Genomic DNA, 27,444 nt, shown 5'->3' with positions numbered 1-27,444 from the left:
ATAGAATGACTTAAGGTAAGTTTCAAATACCTTTATATATATTTGTGTATGGTGTCTTCCTTGCTTTCTCTATCGAATTTAAAAAGCATTTTTTTGTTTTGTTTTATTTTTGTTTTTCGAGACAGGGTTTCTCTGTGTAGCTTTGGTGCCTGTCCTAGATCTCGCTCTGTAGACCAGGCTGGCCTCGAACTCAGATCTGCCTGCCTCTGCCTCCCGAGTGCTGGGATTAAAGGCCACCACCGCCCGGCCATTTCTTTTATTCTATGTGTTTATGTGTACTTACTAACACACAGACATACATACACTTTTAAAGTAAAATAAAAACATGGGCTATATCAGTTGAGTGGGTAAAGGCATGTGCTGCCAATCCTGATGAGTTCACTCTCCAGGACCCACATGATGTTAGGAGAGACCGACTATAGAAAGTTGTCCTGACCCCCACACCCACTGTGGCATATGTGTATGCATGTACACACAAATTTAAAAAGAAAAATACATTTCTTTGAATTAGAGAACATTTTATGTGGTAATTTTTAATATTTTTGTAAGCTGCAATTTAGAAGCATTTAAGAACCATCTAGCAAGGTGTAGTGGTACATGCCTATAATACCATCACTGGGGAGGCAGGAACAGCAGCATCACCGCAAGCCGGAGGCTCACATAACAAGTTCCAGGACAACTAGGAACCCACGGCAACCTTCCTAATGCCGCAACCCTTTAACATAGTTCCTCATGTCATGCTGACTGACCCCCAACCATAGTTATTTTTGTTGCTATTTCATAACTGTAATTTTGCTACCATTAAGAATAGTAATGTAAGCCGGGCGGTGGTGGGGCACACCTTTAATCCCAGCACTCGGGAGGCAGAGGCAGGCGGATCTCTGTGAGTTCGAGGCCAGCCTGGGCTACCAATTGAGTCCCAGGAAAGGTGCAAAGCTACACAGAGAAATCCTGTCTCGAAAAAACAAAAAAAAAAACAAAACAAAAAACAAAACAAAACAAAAAAACAAAAAAATAGTAATGTAAATACTTTTTGGAGATAGAGGTTTGCCTGTGGGGATCCTGTACTATAGAAAATGACACTAAAGCAACATTTCAAAGATCTTGGTTGTGACAAGAGAGCCACAGCTGGCCTTTATTTAGCCGAGGCTGGGCTTTGCCTTCTGATTCTCCTGCCTCGACCTCCCAACTCTCAAGTGCTAAATCTAGCCTCAAGAACATCGTCATTGATGATAGCTTTGACTTCCTGATTCTCTTGCCCTCCCCTAGCTAATGCTGGATTACAGGCATGCACCACACAAGGTTTATACAGTGCCTAGGAGCAACCCAGGCTCTCTTGCGTACTCTGTAAGCATTCACCCAACTGAGCTTCCTCCCCAGCCCACGGTTTGGTTTTCCTTAACAGACAGGTTTATGACTTATGACCACTGTCCTGTAAAGGTCTCCCTAGAGTTTTTATTAAGCAAGGCAAAGCAAGTTTCATCTTTAAAAGAGGTCAAGTGGAATCTAATCTGAATCACAATCATCTACCAATATTCTTAGGTGTTAGGAATGAAATTGAGGGGGCTGGAGAGATGGCTCAGAGGTTAAGAGCACCGACTGATCTTCCAGAGGTCCTGAGTTCAATTCCCAGCAACCACATGGTGGCTCACTACCATCTGTAATAAGATCTGGTGCCATCTTCTGTATACATAATAAATAAATCAATCTTTTAAAAAAAAAAAAAAAGGAATGAAATTGAAACCAGAAAGGCTCTTTTCAGCTAAATGAAATTCATGTGGTTTTTAGACATAAATAATACAATGTTAGAAATTAACACAAATGTAAAAAATGAAACCAAATATTTTCAACAAAGTAATTTATTTTTTCCTGAGAGACTAAATTCAGTACAATATTTGTTTTCATAACATTCAACATGTTTTATGTCAAACTTAACCACTTTCTATGCAGTGACTGTGGTGGAGTGGTCTATTTTATTTGACTACCCTCAATGTAATTCATTTGGTAGTTCTAGGCATATCAGTGATCAAAATGTTTCTCCCTACAGTTACTCCTGCATTCTCAATCAGTTTCTTCCGCACATCATCTAAGAAAATTTATGTGGTGTGATTACACTCTTTTTTTTTTAATACCAGGATTTCTAAAGCTAAGAAAAAACACTAACATCAAAAACATCAGTGTTTCTAGTCAAGGATATTTCAATTAAATTTCATCAGTACATTATATTATAGTTTAACTCATGCTAGAAACTTTAAAACCCAAGATCTTCTGAGTCACATAATACCAACATTTCATATTAATGAATAAATTATTCAGGTTCTAATACAAAGATATTAAGTGATGAGAAACAGAAAAAGCCAAGCTTTCAATTGTTCTTTTTAAAAAATACAGAAGCAAACAAATGAACATAACTACACAAAATATACACTAACTAATTGGCAAAACTAAACTAGTTAAAGATTAACCTAAAAAATACATTTTAGAACTTCGTGATACCCTCATCAAAGACAGCAAACTAAGGGTATTAAAACAAGAGTCATTATTTTAGTTACTGGGCATCGAGTCTAAAAGATCCAAATAAAGGAATGTTTTATTTTGATTCAATTAAATACTTTGAAATTGGAAATATTTAATAATTGATAGTATAATTAAAATTTAAAGAATATACACTAATGATTTGAACAGGTTTTATATTCAGTAACTTGCATGGTTTTCACACTGGCACTTTTATCACTAATTTAGGAGAATCAGATGCATTTCCCTCCATATACTTAGACACTAAGATTTCAAATTTATAAATATGGTAGTATTTTAAATATTAAATTTTTACATGAATATTGGGTTTATCTTTGTTTTCCTTTGTTTTCTAGGTATTATCCAGTTTTGTAAGGAAAATACTTTTAAATCACAATCAAAACTTGTCTTGTTTACTAAACTGTAACCATAATTGGGTTACAGTCACTTAGACTCATTATTTGGAATTACACTTATTAAGGCAGAACTAAATGAAACTTATCTCCTAGAAGAATTTCACATTTGCATTTACCTGCACTGAAGAATGGATCTAAGCAATTTTTAGCCATAAGGGGATATTTAATTAAATAAACTTGCTATCTTTGACTACTCAGAACTCCTGGAGTAATCATCTTTACCTTTGAGTTCACTTTAAACTGTATCTGATTCATTCCAAGCAGATTTTTAAATAGAAGTTAGACTTCATTGAAGTATGAACTTTAAATCTGAAAGAAAATTAATGTACTGAAAGTTTGACAAGTTCATTAAAAATTTTAGCACATCTTGATACATTTACTTATCAGCTTTTAAACTCTTCCTTCTGCTGGCATTTCCTTAATGTTTATTTGTTTCACCTCTCTGGTTCATTGAATTGCTACTATTTATTTCATGGACTTTATCTTCACAGTTTACTAGATCTTGGAAAGCCTTTTCCATGTCAGCTTGGCCCGATGTACTTGCTGTTTTTGGCAAGGTCATCTGCAGTGCACACCACAGGGTAGTGCGTGCTTTCCGAGTAGCTACACACATCTCTTTAATTGCTGTAGCAAGAGCAAAAACATCTGTAAAATAAATAGGGTTATTTCTTATTATTCACTTAAATACCCCTTACATCTTAAGCAGCTCAGTGCTGTTGCTATTAAATGGTCAAACACTGATTTTTTTACAAAAATGGTGATGGCTAAGCTAATGAAGTACCTTGTTTTTTAAACTACTTAAAAGTATTATTACTTTATCTTTATCTTTAATCTATATAGCAATGACCATGCTTTGGTAAAAGACACTGTATCTTAAGACAGGTATTAAATTCCAATTGAGTTTACACTTTAAAAAATCCAATAATAGCCTGGCGGTGGTGGCGCACGCCTTTAATCCCAGCACTCGGGAGGCAGAGCCAGGCGGATCTCTGTGAGTTCGAGGCCAGCCTGGGCTACCAAGTGAGTTCCAGGAAAGGCGCAAAGCTACACAGAGAAACCCTGTCTCAGGAAAAAAGAAAAAAAAAAAAATCCAATAATAGACACTAAAAATAAAAATTAAAAAAAGACAAGTATTATAATTAAGTGTATAAAATTAACAAAACAGGCCGGGCGGTGGTGGCGCACGCCTTTAATCCCAGCACTTGGGAGGCAGAGGCAGGCGGATCTCCGTGAGTTCGAGGCCAGCCTGGGCTACCAAGTTAGTTCCAGGAAAGGCGCAAAGCTACACAGAGAAACCCTGTCTCGAAAAACCAAAAAAAAAAAAAAAAAAAAAAAAAAAAAATTAACAAAACAGAACAAAATACTTTGGGAATAAGTAATATAGTGATCATTTGCTAATTTGTTATTTAGATAAGTATTAATTTTAGAAACCCAATCTTTTGGGCTGGAGATACAGCTCAGAGGTTAAAAGCACTGGCTGCTCTTCCAGAGACACTGAGTTCAATTCCCAGCAACAACATGGAAGCCCACAACCATCTATAAGAGATCTGGTGCCCTCTTCTGGCCTGCAGGCATACATGCAGAACACAATAAATAGATAAATCAAAAAAAAAAAAATCCAATCTTTTAATTTCAGATCTGATTTTATTAATATTCAAATTATTACACTGCTTTATCAAAAGAGTTTGCATTAACATTTGTACTTCTGGGGTTGGAGAGATGGCTCAGCAGAGCATTGGCTGCTCTTCCAGAGGTCCTGAGTTCAATTCCCAGCAACCACATGATGGCTCAAAACTATATATAACAGAATATAATGCCCTATCTTATGTATGAACACTCATACATAAAACATAAATTAAAGCCAGGTGGCAGTGGCACACGCCTTTAATCCCAGCACTCGGGAGGCAAAGCCAGGTAGATCTCTGTGAGTTTGAGGCCGGCCTGGTCTAGAGAGCAAGCTCCAGAACAGGCACCAAAACTACACAGAGAAACTCTGCCTTGAAAAACCAATAAACAAACAAATAAACATATATATGTATGTATATATATATAAGCAAACAAAACCCCAAAACATTTGTACCTCTGTCATCTTGGCACCTAGGCACTCCTTGTCTTTGCCGATTTGAAGCATTAACAATTTCATCCTTTCTACGTGACTGTACAATGTGAATCGACTCCAAGTGTCTATCAAGAGCAGTAGAGATATTAGCATGAAGGGGAGAGCTTCGAAGACGTTCCATTTTGCCTAGTAAAGTCACAACCTGAGGGAAACAAATTTTGATAAGGCAAACAAGTCTTTAATGAAACATAGCAGGGAGGAGAGCAACAATAATCGTTTGGTAAATAAATGGATGCTTACTGTGTCCTAATACTGTGCTAGGGGAAATAAAAATGGAAAGTTTTATACTTGCTTGTGTATATTAATTCTAAAAGTTGTAGTTGAGTACTGAGAATAAACAATGAAAAAATGAAATATTAAACAGCCATGTCACTGACAGTACAAAGATAAGATCTGATATTGTTTTTGACAAGTCTATAAACAGAAGACTGTTAGTAAGAACCACCTAAAGGAGAATTGAGTTAAAGGGACAAGTACAGCCAGGTGTGATGACACACACCTTAATCCCAGCACCTAGGAGACAGAGGCAGGCAGACCTCTGTAAGTTCGAGGCATGGACCACATAGCAATTTCCAGACCAGCCACAGCTACATAGTGAGATACTGTCTCAAAAAAAATGAAAACAAACAAAGGACAAGAACTATAGATTAATCCTGACCTTTCAATAAGTCCTTTTTCCAGGTCTCCAATGTTTTCTTTTTGGAATGCAGAAACAGATAATTGTAACTAACAGCTTTTTTTTTTTTTTTTGTAAAAGATTTTGCACATGCAAGCACGAGAGAGAGAGAGAGAGAGAGAGAGAGAGAGAGAGAGAGAGAGAGAGTGTGTGTGTGTGCATGCATCTGTCTGTGTGTCTGTGTGTCTATGTGTGCCTGAAGAGACCAGAAGAGATTATGAGAGCTTCTGCAGCCCACTGTGGGTACTAAGAACCAAACTCATGTTCTGTGAAAGAGCAGGAAGCATTCTTAACCTCTGAGATATCTCTCCAGCCACATCTGTAGTTTTAAGGCATCTATAATACAGACGATACAGGTTTAAGTTTACATTGAAATGATACAACAAATTATATGCTAATGAAAATGTGTACTGATTCTAGTGCTGGGACTACAGGTGTGCACCACCATATTTGGCTTATGTTGTGCTAGGGCTTTTTGTGTGTGCTAGACAAGCATTCTATCAACTGAGCTACACTATCTCCAGTCCCAGGAAAGTTCCCAGTCTTTTTGTTAATGAGCTTTAAAAATGGCACCAGGGGCTAGAGAGATGGCTCAGCGGTTAAGAGCACTGGCTGCTCTTCCAGAGGTTTTAAGTTCAATTCCCAGCAACCATATGGTGGCTCACAACCATCCATAATGAGATCTGGTGCCCTCTTCTGGTGGGGTGGGGATACATGCAGACAGAACACTGTATATATAATAAAATAAATAAATACTTAAAAACAAAATTTTATTTAAAAAAAAAAAATGGCACCAGGTAGGCTGGAGAGATGGCTCAGCAGTTAAGAGTAATGACTGCTCTTCACATCCTGAGTTCAATTCCCAGCAACCACATGGTGGATCACAACCATCTATAGTGTGATCTGATACCCTCTTCTGGCATAAAGGTGTACATGCAGATAGAGCACTCATATACATAAAATAAATAAATCTTAAAAAAAAAACTTTAATCTTAGCACTTGGGAGGCAGAGGCAGGTGGATCTCTAAGCTCAAGGACAGCTTGGTCTACAAAGCAAGTCCCAGGACACAGCCAGGCTACACAGAGAAACCCTGTCTGAGCATGGGAGGGGGGCACGACACACATGTGCCACACAACAACAGCAACAACAAAACCCCCCAAAACAAAAAGATGGCACCAGAGCTAGGGAGATGGATTGCTAGATAAAGTGCTTGCCACCCAAATGCAAATACCAGAGTTCAGATTCCCAGCACTCATATGTAGATTTTGGCAGTCTGCCTAGAATACCACAGAGACAGCATCCCCTGGGCAAACTGGCTAGCTAGATTATCCAAACTGATGAGTTATGAGTTCAAGTGAAAGACACTGCCTCAATATATATACGGTGATAGTCAATACTAACCTCTGGCCTCTACAGGTATGTGCACACACATACATATATACCCACACAGGTGTAAAATACACACACACACACACACACACACACATATATCTATATACACACACATACATACTTATATATACATATACACCACACTTTCATGCATGTGCAAAGCTAAAATGTTACTGGGTATATTAAATTAGTATGGGGAATATGTTTAATATGCCTAACATCTGTCAAAATCTAAACAATGTAAATTAAGACCTTTTTGATTAACCGACATGTGAATATCAAGTAAATAAAATAATCATCATTGGGAACTTATTATTATTATTATTATTATTATTATTTTCTGGAGCTGAGGACAAAACCCAGGGCCTTGCATTTGCTAGGCAAGCACTCTACCACTGAGCTAAATCTCCAACCCCGGGAACTAATTATTAATAAGTCTGTTCCAAGTGTTAAATATTTTCCTCCTATTGTACACCAGTTAGATCCTTGAGGGGTGAATAGAATAAAAAAAAAGTATGCAAAAACTCCAGTGAGCTAAAAATCATGTTTCTAAATAGGGAAGGAACAGGAGGGTAATGGAGGCAAGAAAGACACATTTTGTTTTGTTTTCTATCATGTGGAAGCTAGACTGGAATGTGTATGACAAAAGCAGAGAGATTACTTAAAGGGAAAAGGGGACCAGGAAGGCAATGGGCAGGTAATTAGCAATATATAGTGAAAGGTATTATGGGATGTCATAGTTTTCATTTTTTAAAGATTTGTGTGTGTGTATGTGTGTGTATGTGTGCATGCACGCATGCACCTGGGTTATGTGAATGTGAATGCAGGTGTCCTTAGAGACCAGAAAAGGGGCCTGAATTTTCTGTTGCTCGAGTTGGTGGTTGTGCTGCCTGATGAGGGTGCTATAAATTGAACTCGAGTCTTCTACAAGAGCAGTACATGCTCTTAACTAAATCATCTCTCCATCTCCTACACTTACTCATTTTTCTGTGTATGTGTGTGGGTATACATATGCATGACCCATATGTGAAAAACCAGAGGATTAACTTACAGGAGTTGGTTCTCTTCCACCCACCACGTGGGTTCCAGGGATTGAATTTAGGTCATCAGCCTCCACATTAAACACCTTTACACATTGAGCCATCTTTCAGGCTTTTATTTTATTTTATTTTATCTTTGGTTTTTCGAGACAGGGTTTCTCTGTGTAGCTTTGCGCCTTTCCTGAAACTCACTTGGTAGTCCAGGCTGGCCTCGAACTCACAGAGATCTGCCTGGCTGGGATTAAAGGTGTGTGCCACCACCACCTGGCTTCTTTCAGGCTTTTTAAAGCACTTTAAAGTGTTGGATTTCAAAAGCATTCTTTCCGTTGGGTATTAGTTGCCAACATGGGTTTCTTTAGATTACTAAAAATACTATGTTATGGTGCTGGGAATGGAAGTCAGGGCTTCACACATGTTAGGGATAAGTCTACCACTGATTGACAGCTATCTCTAGCCCACTCAAATGACTTACTAAATGATTACAAATTAAAAGACTAAATGGAACTATTCTTGTCTTTCTCTAATATTCATCATAGTTATAAAACAAAGATGAACATATTTGAGGTGTGTTGGGGAGGTAGCTCAGTCAATAAAGTGCTAGCTGAGCAAGCATGAGAACCTGAGTTCAGATCCCCAGAACCTTTGTTTCTTTTTGTTTTTTTTTTTTTTTTTTTTTGTTTTGTTTTGTTTTTGTTTTTGTTTCTCGAGAGACAGGGTTTCTCTGTGTAGCTTTGCATCTTTCCTGAAACTCACTTGGTATCCCAGGCTGGCCTTGAACTCACAGAGATCCGCCTGGCTCTGCCCCACCTCCCACCCCCAGCAAACCTTTGTTTCTTAAAGCCAAACACAGTGGTGTGCACCTGTAATCCCAGTGCTGAGGAAGTGAGCTAGCCTAGATAAATCAGTGAGCTCCAGGTTCAGTTGAGACTGTCTCAAAAAATAAGGTGGAAAGCAATTGAGGAAGATACCTAATGTCAACCTATGGCCTCAATATGTGCGTGCGCACACACTCAAATATACACACAAAAGAACTTTTTGTAAGCTATCTGTAAGTGGTTTTACTGTGTTTTTTTGTTTGTTTTCAGCCCAGGTTGTTATCAAACTCAGTAATACAGCTGAGGCTGGCCTTAAACTCTTGATCCTCCTGCCTCCACCTCCCAAATACAGAGTTTATACATATGCCATCACACCTGGCTGTAAATGTAATAATAAAGTCCTTCACAACTCCAACTTGCTAAAATCCTTTAAATTTTTATCAAGTAATTTAAAAAAGACCACTATTGGATGTTTTTACAGCTTACTCTGGCTTGTTCTCGAAGTTCATCCACAATTAAGCGATCAACTCTAGATGGGTTGGAAGTCAATCTTGGAATTGGAGTATTATTAGTACTGGATACTTTTTTTCCTGGATAATTCTTGGCAAGGGCTAATTCAGTCTGTAAAATATAATTTTTAGATACTAGCTTTTAAAAAGTGAATAATATCTTTCACAGCTCTAAGAAACAGAAAAAATTTCTCTTTAAATAAAATTGTTTTGGTATCAAAATGCAACTAATAAAAACCACAGTTATAGTATAACTTAGAAAATGAAAATCTGAGCTGGGCAGTGATTTTAATCCCAGCACTTGGCGGGGCAGAAGCAGGAGGATCTCTGTGAGTTTGAGGTCACTACAGAGTGAGTTCCTGGACAACCAGGGCTACACAGAGAAACCCTGTCTCCAAAAAAAAAGAAAAAAAAATATAAGCCACAATACCATAATATTTTCTCATACTTATATATACTTTAATACTCTCCAACAATTTAATACTTTAAAAAAGAAAATTTACTTCATAGAAAATTAAAAAGAGAACAACTGTTTCAAAACCCCGATCTTTCAATCTTTAAATAACCTAGCTAAGTCCTTATAGCAATGAATTTAAATACATTACAGAAGAATTCAGCTTAGGAATAAGTACTTAAACCATACTGAAGTTAACAAAGAGAAGCAGATGGAACATACTGTTACTTCTAAATGGGTGGTTACCTTTTTCCTCTCCTTTTCTAATGCTCTCCATTGTTCATAGCACTCTTCTAGACGAATATGAAGCTCACTAGCTGGTCCACTTCGGGTTTTAATTGGTCTTTGAAATCCAAACGTTGGCACAAAGCCAGAAAAGGAATTATCACCATACATCATATCATTAAAATAAGGATATAAATGGCTTAAGTCATCATAAGAAAACAAATCATAGGAATCCAACAGTGGGACAACTGAGTGGCCAAACGGGTGGGTAGATCTTAGGGGAAACCCATTTGAACCAAGTTGTTGAAAACCCTGATTATGTCGTAAATCTCCCATCATATAATTATTAGAAAAGCATGAGGACTGTGTGCGATTCACACGGCTATTAATATTGCTGTCTCCACTTCCTTGTCTGTGGCTATTAAAATGACCCTGTGACTCTAACAGATCTTGGTATGTATTTTGAGGTAACCCATCAAAATGCTTTGGAATGTCTTCAGGATCATAATGTCCACTCTGGGGCTTGGCTTGAAAATTATGTTTGTTTACATTTTCTATTATCCCATATTGTGAAGCTGAATAGCTATCACAAAATCCATTCGGCTGCTTTATTTTCTTCTCTGTAACCGATTCAAAGAGATTGTCTTCTCCAGTCTTTGTTAGTCCTTCCATGTGATTCACGGATTGAATTCTTTCTGCACCGTTGTAACTAAAATCAAAACTAGAAAACGCTGACGGGTTTTCTTGGCAATACTTCTGAAATAAATTGCTGTTTGAGGTTAAATTTGTAGATGATAGTTGGGGGAAATCTGAAGAATGGTTAGAACCTTTTGAAGCTGCACTTAAATGACTATTTAATTTCATCAAGTTACCTTGATTTCGATAAGGAATAGGAAGGTTATTTTTTGTTTGAACATTCATCCAAGTTGGTCTGTTTAAACTGATACCTCCTGAAGATGTTGCTGAATTTGAGAATAAATTCACTGATTTAAAATATTCAGAGTTTAGGGGATCAGGCTTAGCAAACTGTTGCTTTTCAGTGACATTAGCAAAATCATTATTAGCTGGACAAGCTGTGTGAGGCTTTAGTCCATATTCTGATTTTAAGCCAAAATCAGCGGTGAATGCTGCTTCCTTTGCAAACTGTTTTTCTGTCAGATGTGGTGTTGTTTTTGGAAATGCAAAATTCTGCTGGTCAGGTATTGTCTCTTCCATTTTTTTCTGATTTGCTGGTTTAACTTGAAATAACTTCGTATAGGCATCTGCTTCCACGGTCGGTGTTTCAGGTGTGCCATTGGCTAATTTTTTACCATCTTGAACACTAAAACTTGAACATTTGTTAAGCTTTGCCTTATTAGGATGAGCATATTCTGGGTATCTACAATAATCAGCATTTTCATTATATCTATTAAATTGGGAAAGAAATATCTCTGCCCTTTTATGCTGTAATGGTGTTTCAAGACCCTTAGCACATATTTTCTCTCTTCCATAAGAGTAAGTATCAATTCCTGATTCTTTCATGATATCAGACAGACCTGTTTGTGGTGTAAAACAGTTTTTAATAAATGGATATTCTTGGAAAGTTGCCTTAACTGTATCATTTGTCTGAATATTGTAACAATTAGAATGATCACTTCTTGAGAGGTACAACCATTGTTCTTCAAGATCTAAACCAGTATATCCATGATAAAGTTCATCTATTTTTTGCTGTGGTGTGAGATTATTATTATGCAAGTATTGCTTTTCCACTGCTGACACAGATTCACCACTATAAAAAGCTTGCTGAGAGATAGTTGTATCTATTGGCCTTTTGGTTTCTGTTAAGAGGTCATGGTGATCTACAAATCTGCTTGTGTTCATTGGCCAAACTGATTTTAAATTGGAGGAGCAGGTCCTAGAACAAGTAAACATATTTAATTACAATTTCAGTCTTGGAGACTTTATTTCCTCTGGAAACATTAGGAAAGATTCAAAAAACAAACAAAAAACCAAAACAAAACAAAAAACCATTTCTCTTACCCAACACTTCACCAATCTTTCCCAACTACCACTGCTTCCAAACAACTCAATCATATGAAATGTGCTATCTGCTGTAAGAGGTGTGGGCCAGGGGCTGGAGAGATGGCTCAGAGGTTAAGAGCACTGGCTGCTCTTCTAGAGGTCCTGAGTTCAATTCCCAGCAACCACATGGTGGCTCACAACCATCTGTAATGAGATCTGGTGCCCTCTTCTGTCGTGCAGGCACACATGCAGGCAGAACACTGTATACATTATAAATAAATCTTAAAAAAAAAAAAAGAGCTGTGTGCCAAATAAATGTGAGATAGCACACACAGTGACATAGCACAAGTCATTACTTATGTTTGTGATGCTGGTGTAAACAAGCTTACTGCACTGCCAGTTTTAATAATATAGTACACAGCTATGTGTACTATATAATATTAGGTGATGATTTGACTATGTTACTAGTTTATGCACTTACTGTAGTATATTTAAAATTTTCAATTTGTTTTCATTATTTTTAATTATGTTTGTGTATGTGTCTACAAGTAGGTATGTCCATGTTTGTTCAGTTTCCTCGGAGGCCAAAGGCATTAAATCCCCTAAAGCTGGATACACAAAAGGTTGTGAACCATCTCACATGGATGCTGAAAAATGAGGTTGGGTTCTTTGGAAGAGTAGCAAGTAGTCTTAACCACTAAGGCATCTTTCCAGCCCCTCTGTGTTTTTATTGCATGCTTTTTTAAAAAAAATAATAAATTAACTGTAAAATGTCATTACACTAGCATCAGCCTTGTGTATTCTATGGTTACACTGCCATATCTCTCTCTGACTTGTCTATTTGTAGACAGCATCTTGTTATAAAGCCAAAGTCAACTCCAAATGCTTAAACCCTTTAGGTAGCCCAGGATGGCCTCCTACTCTGGATTGTACTACCTTAGCCCAAATTGAGATTACAGTCATGTGCACCCACTCAGAGCACTTCACAGTTACTGTGCCTTTTGACTACATCAAGAAGTCACACTGAATGATTGGCCTGTACTATTTAGCTTTGGGTAGGAACTGTTCCCATGACAGTGCAATAGTTTATTGATGCATTTCTTGGAACCTGTCCCCATCATTAAGCAATGAATGACTATATGCATTTTAATTTTAATATCTTCACCACACTTTTCTAAAAGTTGTTAATCAAGGCCTGAGGTAGACTTATGGGTCTTACACGAACTGTTTGTGCTAAGCAGATAGTTTTTTCTTTGAATAGATTATTATATAATTCAAAAGTGTGTTGACCACAATTTTTAATGAAAAAAGATGTTTTGCTTAAAATATTTTTGAAACTAAAGTATTTTAACTGGTTACATGTGTATGGCATATTTTCTTATTTATTAATAGGGCACTTGGGTAATATGGCCTCCACACCCAAATAAAACAATTAAAACATTTTAAACCTCTACTGCACGAATAAAATCCATATGTATTTCTGCAATGAGTAATGAGTTTTATCCTTCGAGGTCTAAGTTTAAAGCTTCTTGGAACTTATGTTCCTTAAGCCAAACTTTAGCTCATGAACTCAAGGGAAATAACTATGAATTATGCAAGAATATTTTTTCAAATCAAAGTTCTTAAGCAAATAAAACCTTAGGCTGAACTTTCAATTGTATGGAAAGTACTTCAGCAAAATCAAGGCTCCTAGAAACAAATATTTAAAAATATCTACTACTATCCTATGATCCACTGTTAAATAAAAATAAATGTTAAACAACAAAGTAACCTAATATATGTCCACTAAAAGGTCCATTATACACTATAAAGTTTATATACTAACCCTTCAGCAAAATAGGGCTGTGACTTATCCTGTTCTTCCAAAATGTTAGACACAAGTCCGTATAAGTCTGTTTCACTGCCATAGTCATTTCTTTCGGTCTGAACCCTAAAAATGAATATCATATATGAACTATATATTTATTAAAATATACCAATTTCTCCTTCTATACATATTCCATTATTTTTCTTTTTTATTCATTTTTCTTTCATGGTGCTAAAGATCAAACCTAGGACCTCATTTATGCTAGACAAGTATTCTAATCTTGAGCTACAGTACCATCCCCTCTAATCATCTTTTCAGTAAGATGTTTAGACTGACTCTCTACAGCATTTCAAACAAGGAAAAGACAAGAACATTTTCTAAGTTCAGTATATTATCTACTATACATAAATATTTCTCCATTTCAAGTCCTATGTCTAGTTTACAAAATATTTCTCATTTCTCTATAACATATGCTATTAATTTTAAGTGACCAAGATACAAATGTCTGAATTAGAGTGTTAGAGAAATGCTTGGTAGCACACCTGAAAGCATGTCTAGTTCAATTATACACCATTCTAAATCTGTTCAGTCTTTTCATTTGTTATTTTAAAACTAAATGAAGCTGGGCATAGTGGCACATTCCTTCAGCACTCTAGAGGAAGAGGCAGGCAGGTATCTATGACTTCAAGGCCAGCCTGGTCTACATAGTGGATTCCAGGACAGCTAGGATTATGTAGAAAGACACTGTCTCAAAAAGAAAACAACAAAAATAAAAACTGAGTTGTTTGAGGCCAGCTTAGTAACCTGCTTGAACCAACAAGAGATTTTTTTTCTTATTTTCTTTCCAACACTTCAGATTGTTGGGATATTTTAGAAATAAAAATATATTTGACTAACACTAAAATATTTAATTGAGAAAGGTAAACATTAATAGTCATCTAGTTATCTGCTGAATAGATAATCATTTGAAATATTAAAATTATATTACAAGGGTATGTGACTTACAAACTATACATTAAACAAAAACTGGTGCCATCAACTCTAATACTTTTCCACTATACAATGTTACTTTATAAAGGTTCAATATGAAATTTTCTTTGTATATAAGATCTAGAACATTCTTTATTTAATATTTGCCAAACCATTAATATTTACAATTGTGGGAAAAAATACAGAGTGGTCAAAGTAAAGTTTTACTTTTCTTTAGCACATATTTTTGTGAAGTTTGAATTTTTTTCTTTTTCTCTCTCTTTTTTTTTTACATAGACAGTCACTTTGTAGCTCTGGCTGTTCTGGAGTTCACTATGTAGACCAGGCTGGCCTTGAACTCACAGAGATCTGCCTGTCTCTGCTTCCCAAGTACTGGCTTTGAAGGAGTGTGCCACCATACCTGGCCCTTGAATTTTTCAATGGCATCTATTAACTTCAATAATTTTTGAAGAATTGTGTATTATATAGTCTAATATTTCATTACCCATAACTTTAAATTTTCAATGTTTTTAATGAGTAGGATTCAACAAATATCTGCTTCCTTATAAAACTAAAGATATATCAAGCCTCCATTAATAGCTCCCTTATATGTAAATTAAAATAATGTAAAACATCACTCCTAAGCTTCTCCTTCTAATAGTTTTCTGTAATGTTATGTGTGTGTGTGTGTGTGTGTGTGTGTGTGTGTGTGTGTGTGTGTACTTATATTTTATTTTTTGGTTGTGAGCCTAGCCTTGAATGGCTGAGCCATCTCTCTAGCCCATACTTACATACATACATATATATACATACACATATACACACACTTATATATGTATTTATATGTATATACACAACCATTATATAGATGGTTATAGATGGTTGTGAGCTGCCATATGTTTGCTAAGAATTGAACTCAGAACCTCTGAAGAGCAGCTAGTGCTTTTAACCACTGAGCCATCTCTCTAGGCCCCTAACCCTAAACATTTTAATTATGGTTAGGGTTGGCAAGATGGCTCTGTGGGAAAAAGTGCTTACCACCAAGCCTAATGACCTGAGCTCCATCCCTGGGACCTACATGGTAAAAGAAGGGAATCAACTCTCTCAAGCTGTCCTCTAACTTCTACGTGCGCGTGCGCATTTCTTAAATTTTAAAAATGTTATCTTTAGAAAGAAGAACTTAAGAAACCTGTGATTTGGGGGTCTGAGAAGTGTTTCAGTGCTTAAGAGCACTTGTTGCTTTTTGTTTGTTTTGTTTTGTTTTTGAGACAGAATTTCTCTGTGTAGTTTTGGTGCCTGTCCTGGATCTCACTCTGTAGACCAGGCTGGCCTAGAACTCATAGAGATCCATCTGGCTCTGCCTCCCGAGTGCTGGGATTAAAGGTGTGCGCCACCACCACCCAGCCACAATTGTTGCTCTTATAGAGGACTCAGGTTCAGTTACCAGTCACCACATGGTGACTCACAACCAACCATAACTACAGTTTCAGGGGATTCAACACCCACCTGACCTCCATGGGCAACAGGCACACACATGGTACACAGACATGCAAGCAAAACACCTATACATAGAAAATAATCTAAAAAAAATTTTAAAGAAATTTGAGACTATGTGTTACTGCAATCCCAGCACTCAAGAGGTAAAGGCAGAAGGATGACAAATAAGAAACCAAACTCTGTCTAAAAACATGAACTAAAAATTATATACAAATAACTGCCTAGTTTAAGCTTTCTTAAAACTTTGATGAACATAAAGTTATAATCCCACAATATTAAAATAGAAGAGCTAGAAATCCAATATACTTTGATCCCTGTGAAATCAGACTTAAAACCAACAACCCATTTGGCCTGATCAATGGACCCATTTACCTGTTCTTTACATTGATCTGAGAACTAGGAGGTTGTTTGATATCGTCTCCGTAAGTAGACCATGGTGCATAGAAGAGTGAGGAGTCTATAGAGTTTGCATACTCTGTTGATGAAGAGAGTGGAGTGCAGGTCTGCCTTAGGTCTACATTGTCTTCATTCTGAAATTTTAAGGAAATATTTTTACATCAGAGAGATCAAAATTTCATTTATTAGAGAGTATTAGCAAAATAATAATGAAACATAATAATGCAAGTGTTAGGAGTTTAGATAATGATATTCAACGCTAGAACATAATTATCTCAAGACTTCTGCCAAAAGCTGGAATGTAAACATTTGCTGGCCATTACAATTTGCTGAAATTCCTCAACTCTGTTACAGTACTGACACTGAAACAAATACAGACAGTACATAAAAAAACATGTTTGTGTTGCAATAAATTTTGATGTACAAAAGTTATTAATTAGATCTAGAGCTTTTGTTAAAACTAAAGATAATCAGATCTCCATTAACAGCTCTCTTACATTAGAAAAAAGGGGATCAGCAAGTGAGATGGTTCAGTGAGTACAGGTGCTTGCCGCCAAGTCTGACGACTTGAGTTTGCATCTCCCGGACCCATGTGGTGGAAGGAGAGTCAACTCGTAACATTCAAGTTGCCCTCTGACTTGCACACATGTGCCATGGGCACAAGTGCCCTTTGTCTCCCACCCCCAAAAATGTTAAGTGTAATCGTTTTTAATTCATAAAGGTAGGAGCAGAGACATGGCTCAGAGGGTAAAAGTGCTTGTCCTTGAAGGTTGACCTGGAACCCACAATGGAAGGACGGAACTCCAAAAGCTGTCCTCTGACCTCTCTATGTGTGCCATGGAATGTGTGCATGTATACTCACATGTCCATATCATACACAATAATAATTTCAATTTAAAGGTTAAGTTAAAATAATGGAAGTAGACATCATTCCTTTAGGTTTTTCTGTGCAACAACTTATTGATAGCTATAACTGCTGTGTTTTAATATTTTAAACACAGAAGACTTTGTGTGGATATTAGTGGTATTATTTTAAGTAAATTATACACAAAATTCACTTTTTTTCCTAAATAGGATCTCGTGTAGTCCAGGCTGGCCTTGAACTCACGAGGAATGGCCTAAAATTTTTTATCTTCTTGCCTCTATCTCTCAAGTTCTGGTATTAGAAGTGCATAACCATGCCCGGCTTTACAAAATTTATTCAACGACAAACATACAACTACGTAAAACTCTAATTTTCATATAAATTCCACACACATTATTTTGGTTAATCAACTTAGGAGACAAATATTATCTCTTTGTTGTTGTTGAGACAGGGTCTTACTCTGTAGCTCAGGCTGGCCTGGAACTCACTTTATAGCCCAAGCTGGCCTTGAACTCACAGCAATCCTCCTGTCTCAGATTCCCAAACACTGGGATTAAAAGCAGAGCACCACCTGGCTTCTGTATTTTCAAAACAAAGAAACTGGGTCTGAGAATATAGCTCAGTGGCAGAATATAGCCCATCATCACACATACACAAAAAACAAAAACAAACACACACAAAAAAACAACAAATTACTCAGCAAATACATGATGAAATTGAGCCAAAACTCAAGATCTTACTCCTAAGCAAGGGCCTTTTTCACAACTTTTAAATTTTGAGCCTACTTTGTATTTCCAAGAGATATTATAAAATAAATTAAAATATAAATATTATCATCTCTTTAGAAATTTTAAAGCTATTACTACCATTAAAAGGAAATCCCAGAAATTGGGTGTGATGGTCCTCATGTGCAATCCCAGCACTTGTGAGATGGAGGCAGGAGGATTAGGTTAGCCTCAGCTATACGATGAGTTCAAGACCAGTCTGGTCAGTATCAGACTCTGTCTCAGAAACTAAAGACCTGAATGTCTGATCTTTCCCCCTCCACCTTCCAGCACTAGGAATACTACTACACTCAGTTCATGCAGTGCTAGGTATCATTCTCAGCACTCTATCAACTAAGCTATATCCCTAGCCCAAGGACATACTTTTTGATTTAAAAAAAAATCAACTAAAATAATGAGCCAATGAAAAACCTTTTCTTGGGGGGCTGGAGAGATGGCTCAGCAGTTAAGAGCACTGGCTGCTCTCCCAGGGGATCCAGGTTTAAGTCCTACAATCCAAGGCCCAAAACTGTGTATACCTAAATTCCAGTGGATCCAACAGTTTCAGACAGATAGACATGCAAGCAAACACATAAAAAGTTCTCTGATCTCCACATGTATGCTATGGCATGTTTCTGCCCTCCCCCCTCCCCGCCCCAATTTAATTTTAAAAATTTGGGTTCATATAGGACAATATAACTACAATAAAAAAATTAAAAGAAAAAAACCTGTTTCCCCAGCTTTCAGATTCTGACTGTGGAGCTTTTTCAACATATATGGGACTAGAGTTGTAGCTCTGATGTACAGCACATAGCAAGTGCCAGGTCCTGGGTTTGAGCTTTTATTTAAAACAAAAAAGAAAAAAAGAATAGAAAAATCTTTTCTTGGCCTGAAAAGATGACTCAGTGGTTAAGAGCACTGTCTGCTCTTCCAGAGGACCCAGGTTCAATGGCGGCTCACATTTCAGAAGATCTGACGCCCTCTTCTGGTTTCCGGAGGTGGTGCCCAGACATACAAGCTGGAAAAACTACCATACATATAAAAACTTTAAAAATTATTTTTATTTCCAAAGCCAAGTGTGTATCATGCGAACTCTATTTAAAATGTTTTCCTCTGGACCAGTGAGATAGCGTGGGGGAGGGGAGGTGCTTGCTGCTAATCCTGAGGACCTAAGTTCAAAGCCCGGGGCCCCCTCTGAAAAGTCCTCTGAACTCCACATGTATGCCACGGCACATTCCCATCCTCTTCCCCCCAAAACATTTAATTTAAAAAATTGGGTTCTCTATAGGATAATACAAATGCAATTTAAAAAAATGTTTCCCCCAGCTTCTGACTGTCCAGCTTTTTCAACGTAGACGGGACTAGAGTCAAGACTCCGCTGTACAGCGCGTAGCGAGTGCCAGGTCCTGGGTTTGAGCTAGAGCACCAACGGGGACGAGAAACGGGGGTGAGGGGTGGGGGCGGGGGGGGGGGGCTGGAGGGGAGTCACGAAGGAAGCTGGCGGGAGGGGGACGGGGACGGGGAAGGCGTTGAACGCGACCATGGACCTGCGCTTTGTAGCAATCGTAGAAGGACGTGGAGCCGGTCAGCATCATGCTGTTGAACACGTCGGACAATCGGCTGCTGGTGTCGACACTGAGGTTCCAGCAGCGGTTCGCGCTTCCACGGAACGCCACCTTCGGCTGCTCGGGGAGGGGGGACACGGAGACGCGAGGTCACCACGGGGCGGCAGCCGGGGCGGCCTCACTGCAGATCCCGGGGGTGGGGGGGCGCGGACTCGGGGTCCCCTGGCTTCGGTCCCCGCTTCCCTCTCTTCCCTCCGCCCCGCCGGCCGCGGCGCGGCGCGACGGCTCTACGAGGCGGCCCTCGACGGCCCTGACGGACGGACGGACGCGGGCTGCGGGCCGCACGGCCTCGGCGCCTCGACAGGCTGACAGCCGACGGAGGAGGCGGCGGCGGCGGCGGCGGCGGCGCCACCCAGGCCTCGGTCGGCCCCGCAAAGCCCCGTCAGGCCCCGCCGACGGCCCCTCTTCCCCGCCCGTCGGGGCTCCCCGCCCGCCGGAGCCCCAGGCGCCGTCAGGACGCGTGCCGACCGACCGACCGACCGACCGACCGACGGACGCGCCCGCTCCTCGGTGGCGGCGGCGGCGGCGTCTCTCCCGGGTCACCACCGTCAAAGCCCCGCCGCCGCCAGTTACCTCAGGTCCCTCCCTCAGGCCTTGGGGGTGACGGGGCCGGCAGGTGTCTCCGCCGCTCACCTCCATGACGGGGCCCCCCCGCCCCCAGCTCCTCCTGGACGAGCTACAGCTCCTGGGGTACGGGGATGAGGGAGGACGTCGAGGCCCGGCTCCCTCAGCCCGCACCCCACCGCTGCCGCGGCCGCCCTCGGCGCTGCCCGGAGCCGGTCTGTGGGTGGGGGGCCGGAGCCGAGAGGGTGCCACAGAGGAGGAGCCGTTACATCGCGACCCGTGGCTCGCGACTGGGCACCGGCCGCCGGCGCCCCGCCCCGCCCACGCCTCGCAGGCCCGGCGCCCCTCATCGCGCACCCCTCATTGGCCGGCTGCCCAGCCAATGGGCGGCCGCCTCCAGCCTGTTACTCCCCGCCCCCCCCCCCTCCAACAAGGCGAAGAGAGGAGCAGTTAGCCGAGCGACGTCGCTCAGGCCACGTCTAGGATTTTCCCGCCCAAAGTAAGCTCGTTCGGGATTGGCCAGAACGGACGAGCCGCGGCCCGCTGATTGGCTGAGAGGGGGGGGCGCCAGCCCGGCGGGCTTGGGAGCGGTGCTCGGAAGATTAGGGAAATTGCACAGCAACTGGCCGAGGACCCCCCCTCCCCCCCCCCGGAGCCCTCCGCCCCGGACGGACGCTGTGCCAACAGCTTCGTTTTGTGTCTGGTTCCCAGAATTCCGCGGAGCCTCCAGCCCCGGAGGCTGCTGCAGCCTCTCCCAGAGGGCGAAGAGACAAAACCCTCGTAGCAACGGCTGGAGGGTGCGAAGCAAGCTGCCCGCGCGTGCGCGGTCCTAGGCTCAGGCTTCCTTTAGGGCGAAGGTATTCCGAGTGCAAAATGTGAATGTGACGTTTTGAACAAACTGCACCCTGAATTTTTTTTGTCGTTTTTATTTATTTATATTTTTGTTGTTGCTGTTGTTTTAAAGCTATTCCAGGGACCTTGCGAGCAGTTGACATAGGCAGGCTGATTAGGGCTATGATGGTCACAGAAAATGCAAGATCCGTCTCAAGGCAAAGCCTCAAAATGTGTGTGTGCGCGCGCGCGTGGGCACACACAGACATGGTAAAGAAGTAAACACGGGTGTCTTAAGGTGTTTGCACTTAAAATCAAAAATCGAGAAGAGCCCGGTTAAGCGGATACGCATTTAGCTCAGGCACGAATGGAAGTGGACCGGGGGACAAGTTTACTGGCCCAAGCAGGCCTGACCGTTATTTCAGATTCACAGCCATCTGTGACTCAAGATGAAGAGTGATAGAGGAAATACGGAACATCCAACGCTGGCCTCCCCACAGACACAGACGCAAGTGGGCAAGCATGCACACACACGCACGTTACACACGAACACAAATTTAAAAAAAAAAGAGAGAGATTTGGGGCCAGGCGGTGGTGGCGCATGCCTTTAAATCCCAGGCAGGAGGATCTCTGGAAGTTTGAGGCCAGCCTGGTCTACCAAGAGGCTTCCAGAGCAGCCAAAGCTACACAGAGAAATCCTGTCTAAAACGAGAGAGAGAGAGAGAGAGAGAGAGAGAGAGAGAGAGAGAGAGAGAGAGAGAGAGAGAGAGAGAGAGAGAGAGAGAGAGAATAAAATAAAAGAGACAAAAAAGATGGGGTGAGAGCTCAGTCAGTACTTGCCTTGAAGTGTGAGAACCCGAGTTCCATCCCCAGAGCCCGTGTCCAAAAACTAGGCCTGATAACTCAGCACTGGGGAGATACCTGCAGGCAGATCTCTGGGCCTCGCCAGCCAGCCGACCTGCTTGGCCAATTCCAGTCAAGTCCAATCGCAAAAGACAAGATGGGGACCAGTTGATGGCTCCATAGGTGAAGGCACTTGTCACCAAGACTGAGGGCCTGCATTTGACCATTATGGAAGAGAGAATCAACTCTGCTAAGCTGTCCTCTGGCAACATGTGTTCTGTTATACATGCATGTCCATACACATACATGCACATATAATAAGTAAACAAATTGATTTTTCTTTTGAGAGTCTTCTGCATAGCCCTGGATGTCCTGGAACTCACTGCATAAACCAGGCTGGCTTTGAACTTACAGAAATTTGCTTACCTCTGCCTCCCCAGTGCTAGGGTTTTCGACTTGCACCACCATGCCTCGCTCTGATTTAATTTTTAATTAATTTATTTTTATTTTATGTGCATTGGTGTTTTGCCTGCACATTTGTCTGTGTGAGGGTGCTGGGTCCCCAGGAAGTAGAGTTACAGACAGTTGTGAGCTGGTCTATGGGTGCTGGGAATTGAACCCTGGATCCTCTGGAAGAGCAGTCAGTGCTCTTAACCACTGAGCCATCTCTCCAGTCCCCTGATTTAATTTTTAATTTAAAAAATGGCGGGTAGGCAAGGACAGTTCTCTGAGTTCGAGGCCAGGCTGGTCCATAGAGCAAGTTCCAGACAGCCAGGGCTACACAGAGAAACCCTGTCTCAAAAGAAAAAAATCCTTGAAAAAGATGGATGGCGCCGGAGTGTTGATACCTGAAGTAGGTGTCTGGCCTCCATCTGTATGCTGTTATGTAGCAGTTTCCTTGGCGATTGAAACATTCTCTGCAGGGAGGCACCTTAAGCAGGAAGGCAAACAATACCAAAGAGTTCAGGGAAGTCCCTGAAACCCACCAGATCCACTAGCCACTCCCTGCCAGATTAAGCAATAAAAACCTATCGTCCCTCTCAGAAGATAAGCCAAAAGCTGCCCAAAAAAACCCAACCAACCAACCAACCAACCAAGCAAGCAAACAAACAAAAAAACCTCTCATGCCAGACCAGCTGCCTGGAAGAGGTTTAGATCAACTGAGACTCTCCAGTTCCTGTTGAACTGCCTGTCAGCCTGCAGTGTGCCCCAGGTCCCCAGGTTCCCAGCTTTGTGAGCTGTCGCCATGCTGGGGTGGGCTTTGGGGATGCAGCTGTCATGAAGTCATTTCTGCTCCTATAAAGTAACCCCAAGAAAACTCACTGGTTCACCAAGTTGGACATTGGTCTGTCATGAGTTCCCTATCTGGAATGAGTAGGTGTGTGTCGTGTCTCCCAGGGAAAAATTTTTATCACACAACATATGCACACTCACATGCTTGTGCACTAGCACATGCATATACAGCTACATACGCACAAACATGTACACACATTATAGTTAGTGTTGTCAGACACTGGCAGAGTGATGCCTTTTTACTTTCTCTCCATCAATAGACAAGAATGGCAGCTGTTGGGGCTGGAGAGATGGCTCAGAGGTTAAGAGCACTAGCTATTCTTCCAGAGGTCATGAGTTCAATTCCCAGCAACCACATGGTGGCTCACAACCATCTGTAAAGAGATCTAGCGCCTTCTTCTGGCCTGTAGGCAGAACATTGTATACATAATAAATAAATCTTTAAAAAAAAAAAAAAAAAAAAGAATGGCAGCTGTTGTACCTCCTCACCAGGATTTGGTATAGTCGATGCTTCAGTTTAAATTTAGCCATCCAGTGAAACATGAGATGGCATCTCATTATCGTTCTATGTTCTTTTGCCATGCTGGGACTTAAACCCAGGGCCTCACACAAGCTACGCAAGTACAAAAGAGCAATGGTGCTGTGGGATGATCCTTCTGTACCCTGTGAATGTGTATTGCTCTCATCGGTTAATAATAAAGCTGTTTTGGCCTATGGCAAGGCAGGATAAGGTTAGGCGAAACCATCAACCTGAGGACTCGGAGGAGGAGGGACAGAGTCGGTGAGAGATGCCGCAAGCCACCCAAGAAGCAGGATGCTGGAGGACTGGTAAGCCATGGATCACGTGGCTTACTAGATTAATTAGGATGAATAGGAATGGGTAAATTTAAATGTAAGAGCAAGTTAGTAATAAGCCTGAGCCTTCGGCCAAGCATTTATAATTACTATGAGCCTCTGTGTGGTAGTTTGGGAAGTGGCTTCCGGGATTTTGAGAACAAGTGGTCTGGAGAGGACCCTGCATTTACACATGTGCTCCTGCTGCGAAACCCAGTGACGCAAGTTTGATCCCCAGGACCCACATGACATTAGGAGAGAACAACCTCCCACAAGTTGTCCTCTGACTTTCATGCTTGTGCCATGGCACACATTTCAGCCCTCACCCCCCCCACACACAATAAATATGTAATAATTTTTAAACACAAGTGCTCTGCCCCTGAGCTCCATACCTAGTCACTATGCTCAGTTACATGTATGCTCAAATATCTCTGGCTTCTGATTGTATCTCCATGTTTTCTCTATGTTTTAGTGCTCCAGTTTCCAGACAAGCATCTCAACATGTGATCTTTAGACCAACAGAGTCAGCACCACATGGGAAATCTCATGTGTTTGGGCCCCACCGAGACTTATTGAATGAGAAACTGTGGAGATGTAGCTCAGTAGTGTATGTGTGTTATTTCGTTGTTGTTGTTGTTGTTTTAATATATTTTCTTTTTTAAATTTTTATTTATGTGCATTGGTGTTTTGCCTGCATATACATCTGTATGAGGGTATCAGACACCCTAGAACTGAAGTTGTGAGCTGCCTTGTGATGCTAGGAATTGAACCCAGGTCCTCTGGAAGAACAGCCAGTGAGTGCTCTTGGCTGCTGAGCCATCTCTCTCTAGCCCCACAGTGTGTTTTAACAGCCTTCCTGTCGATGCAAACTGAAGTTAGGAAGCAGTTTTCTGGGCCAGCGTTGTTGCTATGGCAGCCTCCAAGCATCTGTAGCTACTGAGATCTTGTAACATGACTAAAATAAATATAGACATTGTACTGTCAATGTTAAGTATACCCCAGGATACCAAAGACTCAGCTGGAAAAGGTGAAATACCTCATTAATACTTTTTTATTTTGTTTTGTTTTGTTTGTTTCAAGACAGGTTTCACTCACACTCACAGATCTGCCTGTCTCTTCCTCCTGAGTGCTGGGATTAAATGCCTGCACCACCACCGTCCATTGAATATCTCATGAATACTTTTTGTATTGACATATTGAAACTATATTTTTCTATATAGAATTAAATAAAGCAATGTTGAAGGTAATTTTACCTGTTTCTTTCCAGTTTATTTAAAACACAGAGTAGAAGCTGGGTGTTTGTGGTACATGCTTTTCATGCCAGTACTTGGGAGGCAGAGGCAGGGGGATCTCTGACTTCAAGGCCAGTCTGGTGTTTACAGAGTGAGTTCCAGGACAGCCAGGGCTACACAGAGAAACCCTGTGTCTTAGTTAGGGTTTCTGTTGCTGTAAAAAGACACCATGACCATGGCAACTCTTGTAAAGGAAAGCATTTAATTGAGGCTGGCTTACATTTCAGAGGTTTAGTCCAATTTCCTATTGCAACACCTCCTAATAGTGCCACTTCCTATGAGCTTATGGGAGCCAATTACATTCAGACTACCACATCCTGTTTTAAAAAAACCAAAAAAAATTTAAAAAATAAAAAATAAATAAAACATGAAGTAGGGTCTGGAGAGATGGTTCAGCAGTTGAGAGCAGTTATTGCGTTTCCAGATTGTAACAGGACCCCCAGACCTTAGTAGGCCCCCAAACCATAGCACAACTGACTCCATGATGGAAGTACCAATCAGGCTATAAAACTCAGCACATAGACAACACCACCTGCTAAAAATGAAAACTAAGACCCAATCCATCAAAGTCCATAGTTCTGGGAAAGTCTAAATGCACCAACCTTGTTTTTTAGCTTCTGTAGTTCTGCTTCTGGCTAACTGTTCTTGTTAACTGAAGTGTATCAACCCAGGATATGGTTTTTGTGCTCAAAAGCTCATCCTGAGAAAGGATCAGGGATATACTGGGATTCGGAACATTCTAGCGTGGTTGCTGGCCAGCTAATGAAGACTTTGTAATAACTTAAACCCATGTCTAAGCAGTCTTCTCTGGTGAATACTCCACAACATAGAGGACCCAAGTTCAGTTCCCAGCACCCACATGGCAGCTCACAACTGTTTGTAATTCCAGTTTCAGGGGATGGAACACCCTCTTCTGGCATTCTTGGGTACCAGGCATGCATTTAGTACACAGACATATGTGCAAACAAACCAACCAAACATGAAATAAGTTAATTTAAAAAACCGTAATAAAGTAAATAAAAATAAAACATGGGGTAGTTGGAGAGTTGGCTCAGTGGGTAAAATGTGTGCTGCCTGAGCATGAGAACTGCAGTTAGGGCCTCGGCACCCATAGAAAAGCCAAGCATGCCTCAACCTTGCGAGACCCTTTCTCAAAAATAACATGGAACTCGATTAAAGAAGACATTGACTATCCCCTCACACAGGTACATGAGCGGGCACACACACACACACACACACACACACACACACACACACACACTCAAAAATATGTTTGATAAATAATATAGTTTCCAGAATTGTTTTCTGTTTTTTTTTTTTTTTTTAATGCTGGGTCTCAAGGTATCAAGGGCTACATAGCAGTGAGACATCTGTCTCAAAAAGGGTCAGGGGAGAGGAAGAGGAGGAAGAGGAGGATCTTTTTCATATTTTTTTATATGTACTATACTATACACACAGACACACTCAACACAAATGTAATGGAAAGCACATCTCAACCCGGTCTGCCTCAGTGTGACAAATAGAATAACGTAATATGGTAACAATCATATTTTAATATGGTAATAGTCAACATCTCCATAAGATGGTGCTCAAAGACTAACTTTAATATATTTTTAATGCACTGTATTTGTATGGGCATATGGGCACGCACTGTGTAGAAATCAGAGGCCTCAGCTCTCCCCTCCACTCGGTGGGTTCCCGA

The 27,444-nt window shown here is 40.7% G+C and overlaps 1 protein-coding gene across 1 annotated transcript; it reads right to left on the bottom strand.

The window, feature by feature from the left end:
* Window positions 1–1,841: 1,841 nt before the first annotated feature.
* Meioc (meiosis specific with coiled-coil domain) lies at window positions 1,842–20,996 on the bottom strand. The gene is made up of 8 exons (XM_076543447.1): window positions 20,719–20,996; window positions 20,008–20,142; window positions 16,808–16,965; window positions 13,988–14,092; window positions 10,183–12,055; window positions 9,460–9,594; window positions 5,011–5,191; window positions 1,842–3,575 (listed from the first exon to the last, which is right to left on the bottom strand). The coding sequence occupies exons 1-8, from the start codon at window positions 20,722–20,724 to the stop codon at window positions 3,349–3,351; spliced, it is 2,820 nt and encodes a 939-aa protein (XP_076399562.1). The 5' UTR covers window positions 20,725–20,996; the 3' UTR covers window positions 1,842–3,348.
* Between the last annotated feature and the right edge of the window lie 6,448 nt (window positions 20,997–27,444).

The sequence above is a fragment of the Peromyscus maniculatus genome, chromosome 8 (assembly GCF_049852395.1).
Source record: "Peromyscus maniculatus bairdii isolate BWxNUB_F1_BW_parent chromosome 8, HU_Pman_BW_mat_3.1, whole genome shotgun sequence".
In the NCBI taxonomy this organism is placed as follows: Eukaryota; Metazoa; Chordata; class Mammalia; order Rodentia; family Cricetidae; genus Peromyscus; species Peromyscus maniculatus.
Note: the sequence above shows the minus strand (reverse complement) of the source record. Positions and strands in the feature narration are given on the sequence as shown.

Coding starts and splice junctions, on each gene's coding strand:
- Meioc (XM_076543447.1), bottom strand. Junction 9,595..10,182: donor TAGAAAAGGAGAGGAAAAAG/GTAACCACCCAT, acceptor TATATTTTACAG/ACTGAATTAGCCCTTGCCAA. Junction 3,576..5,010: donor TAGGTGCCAAGATGACAGAG/GTACAAATGTTT, acceptor TTTATTTTACAG/ATGTTTTTGCTCTTGCTACA.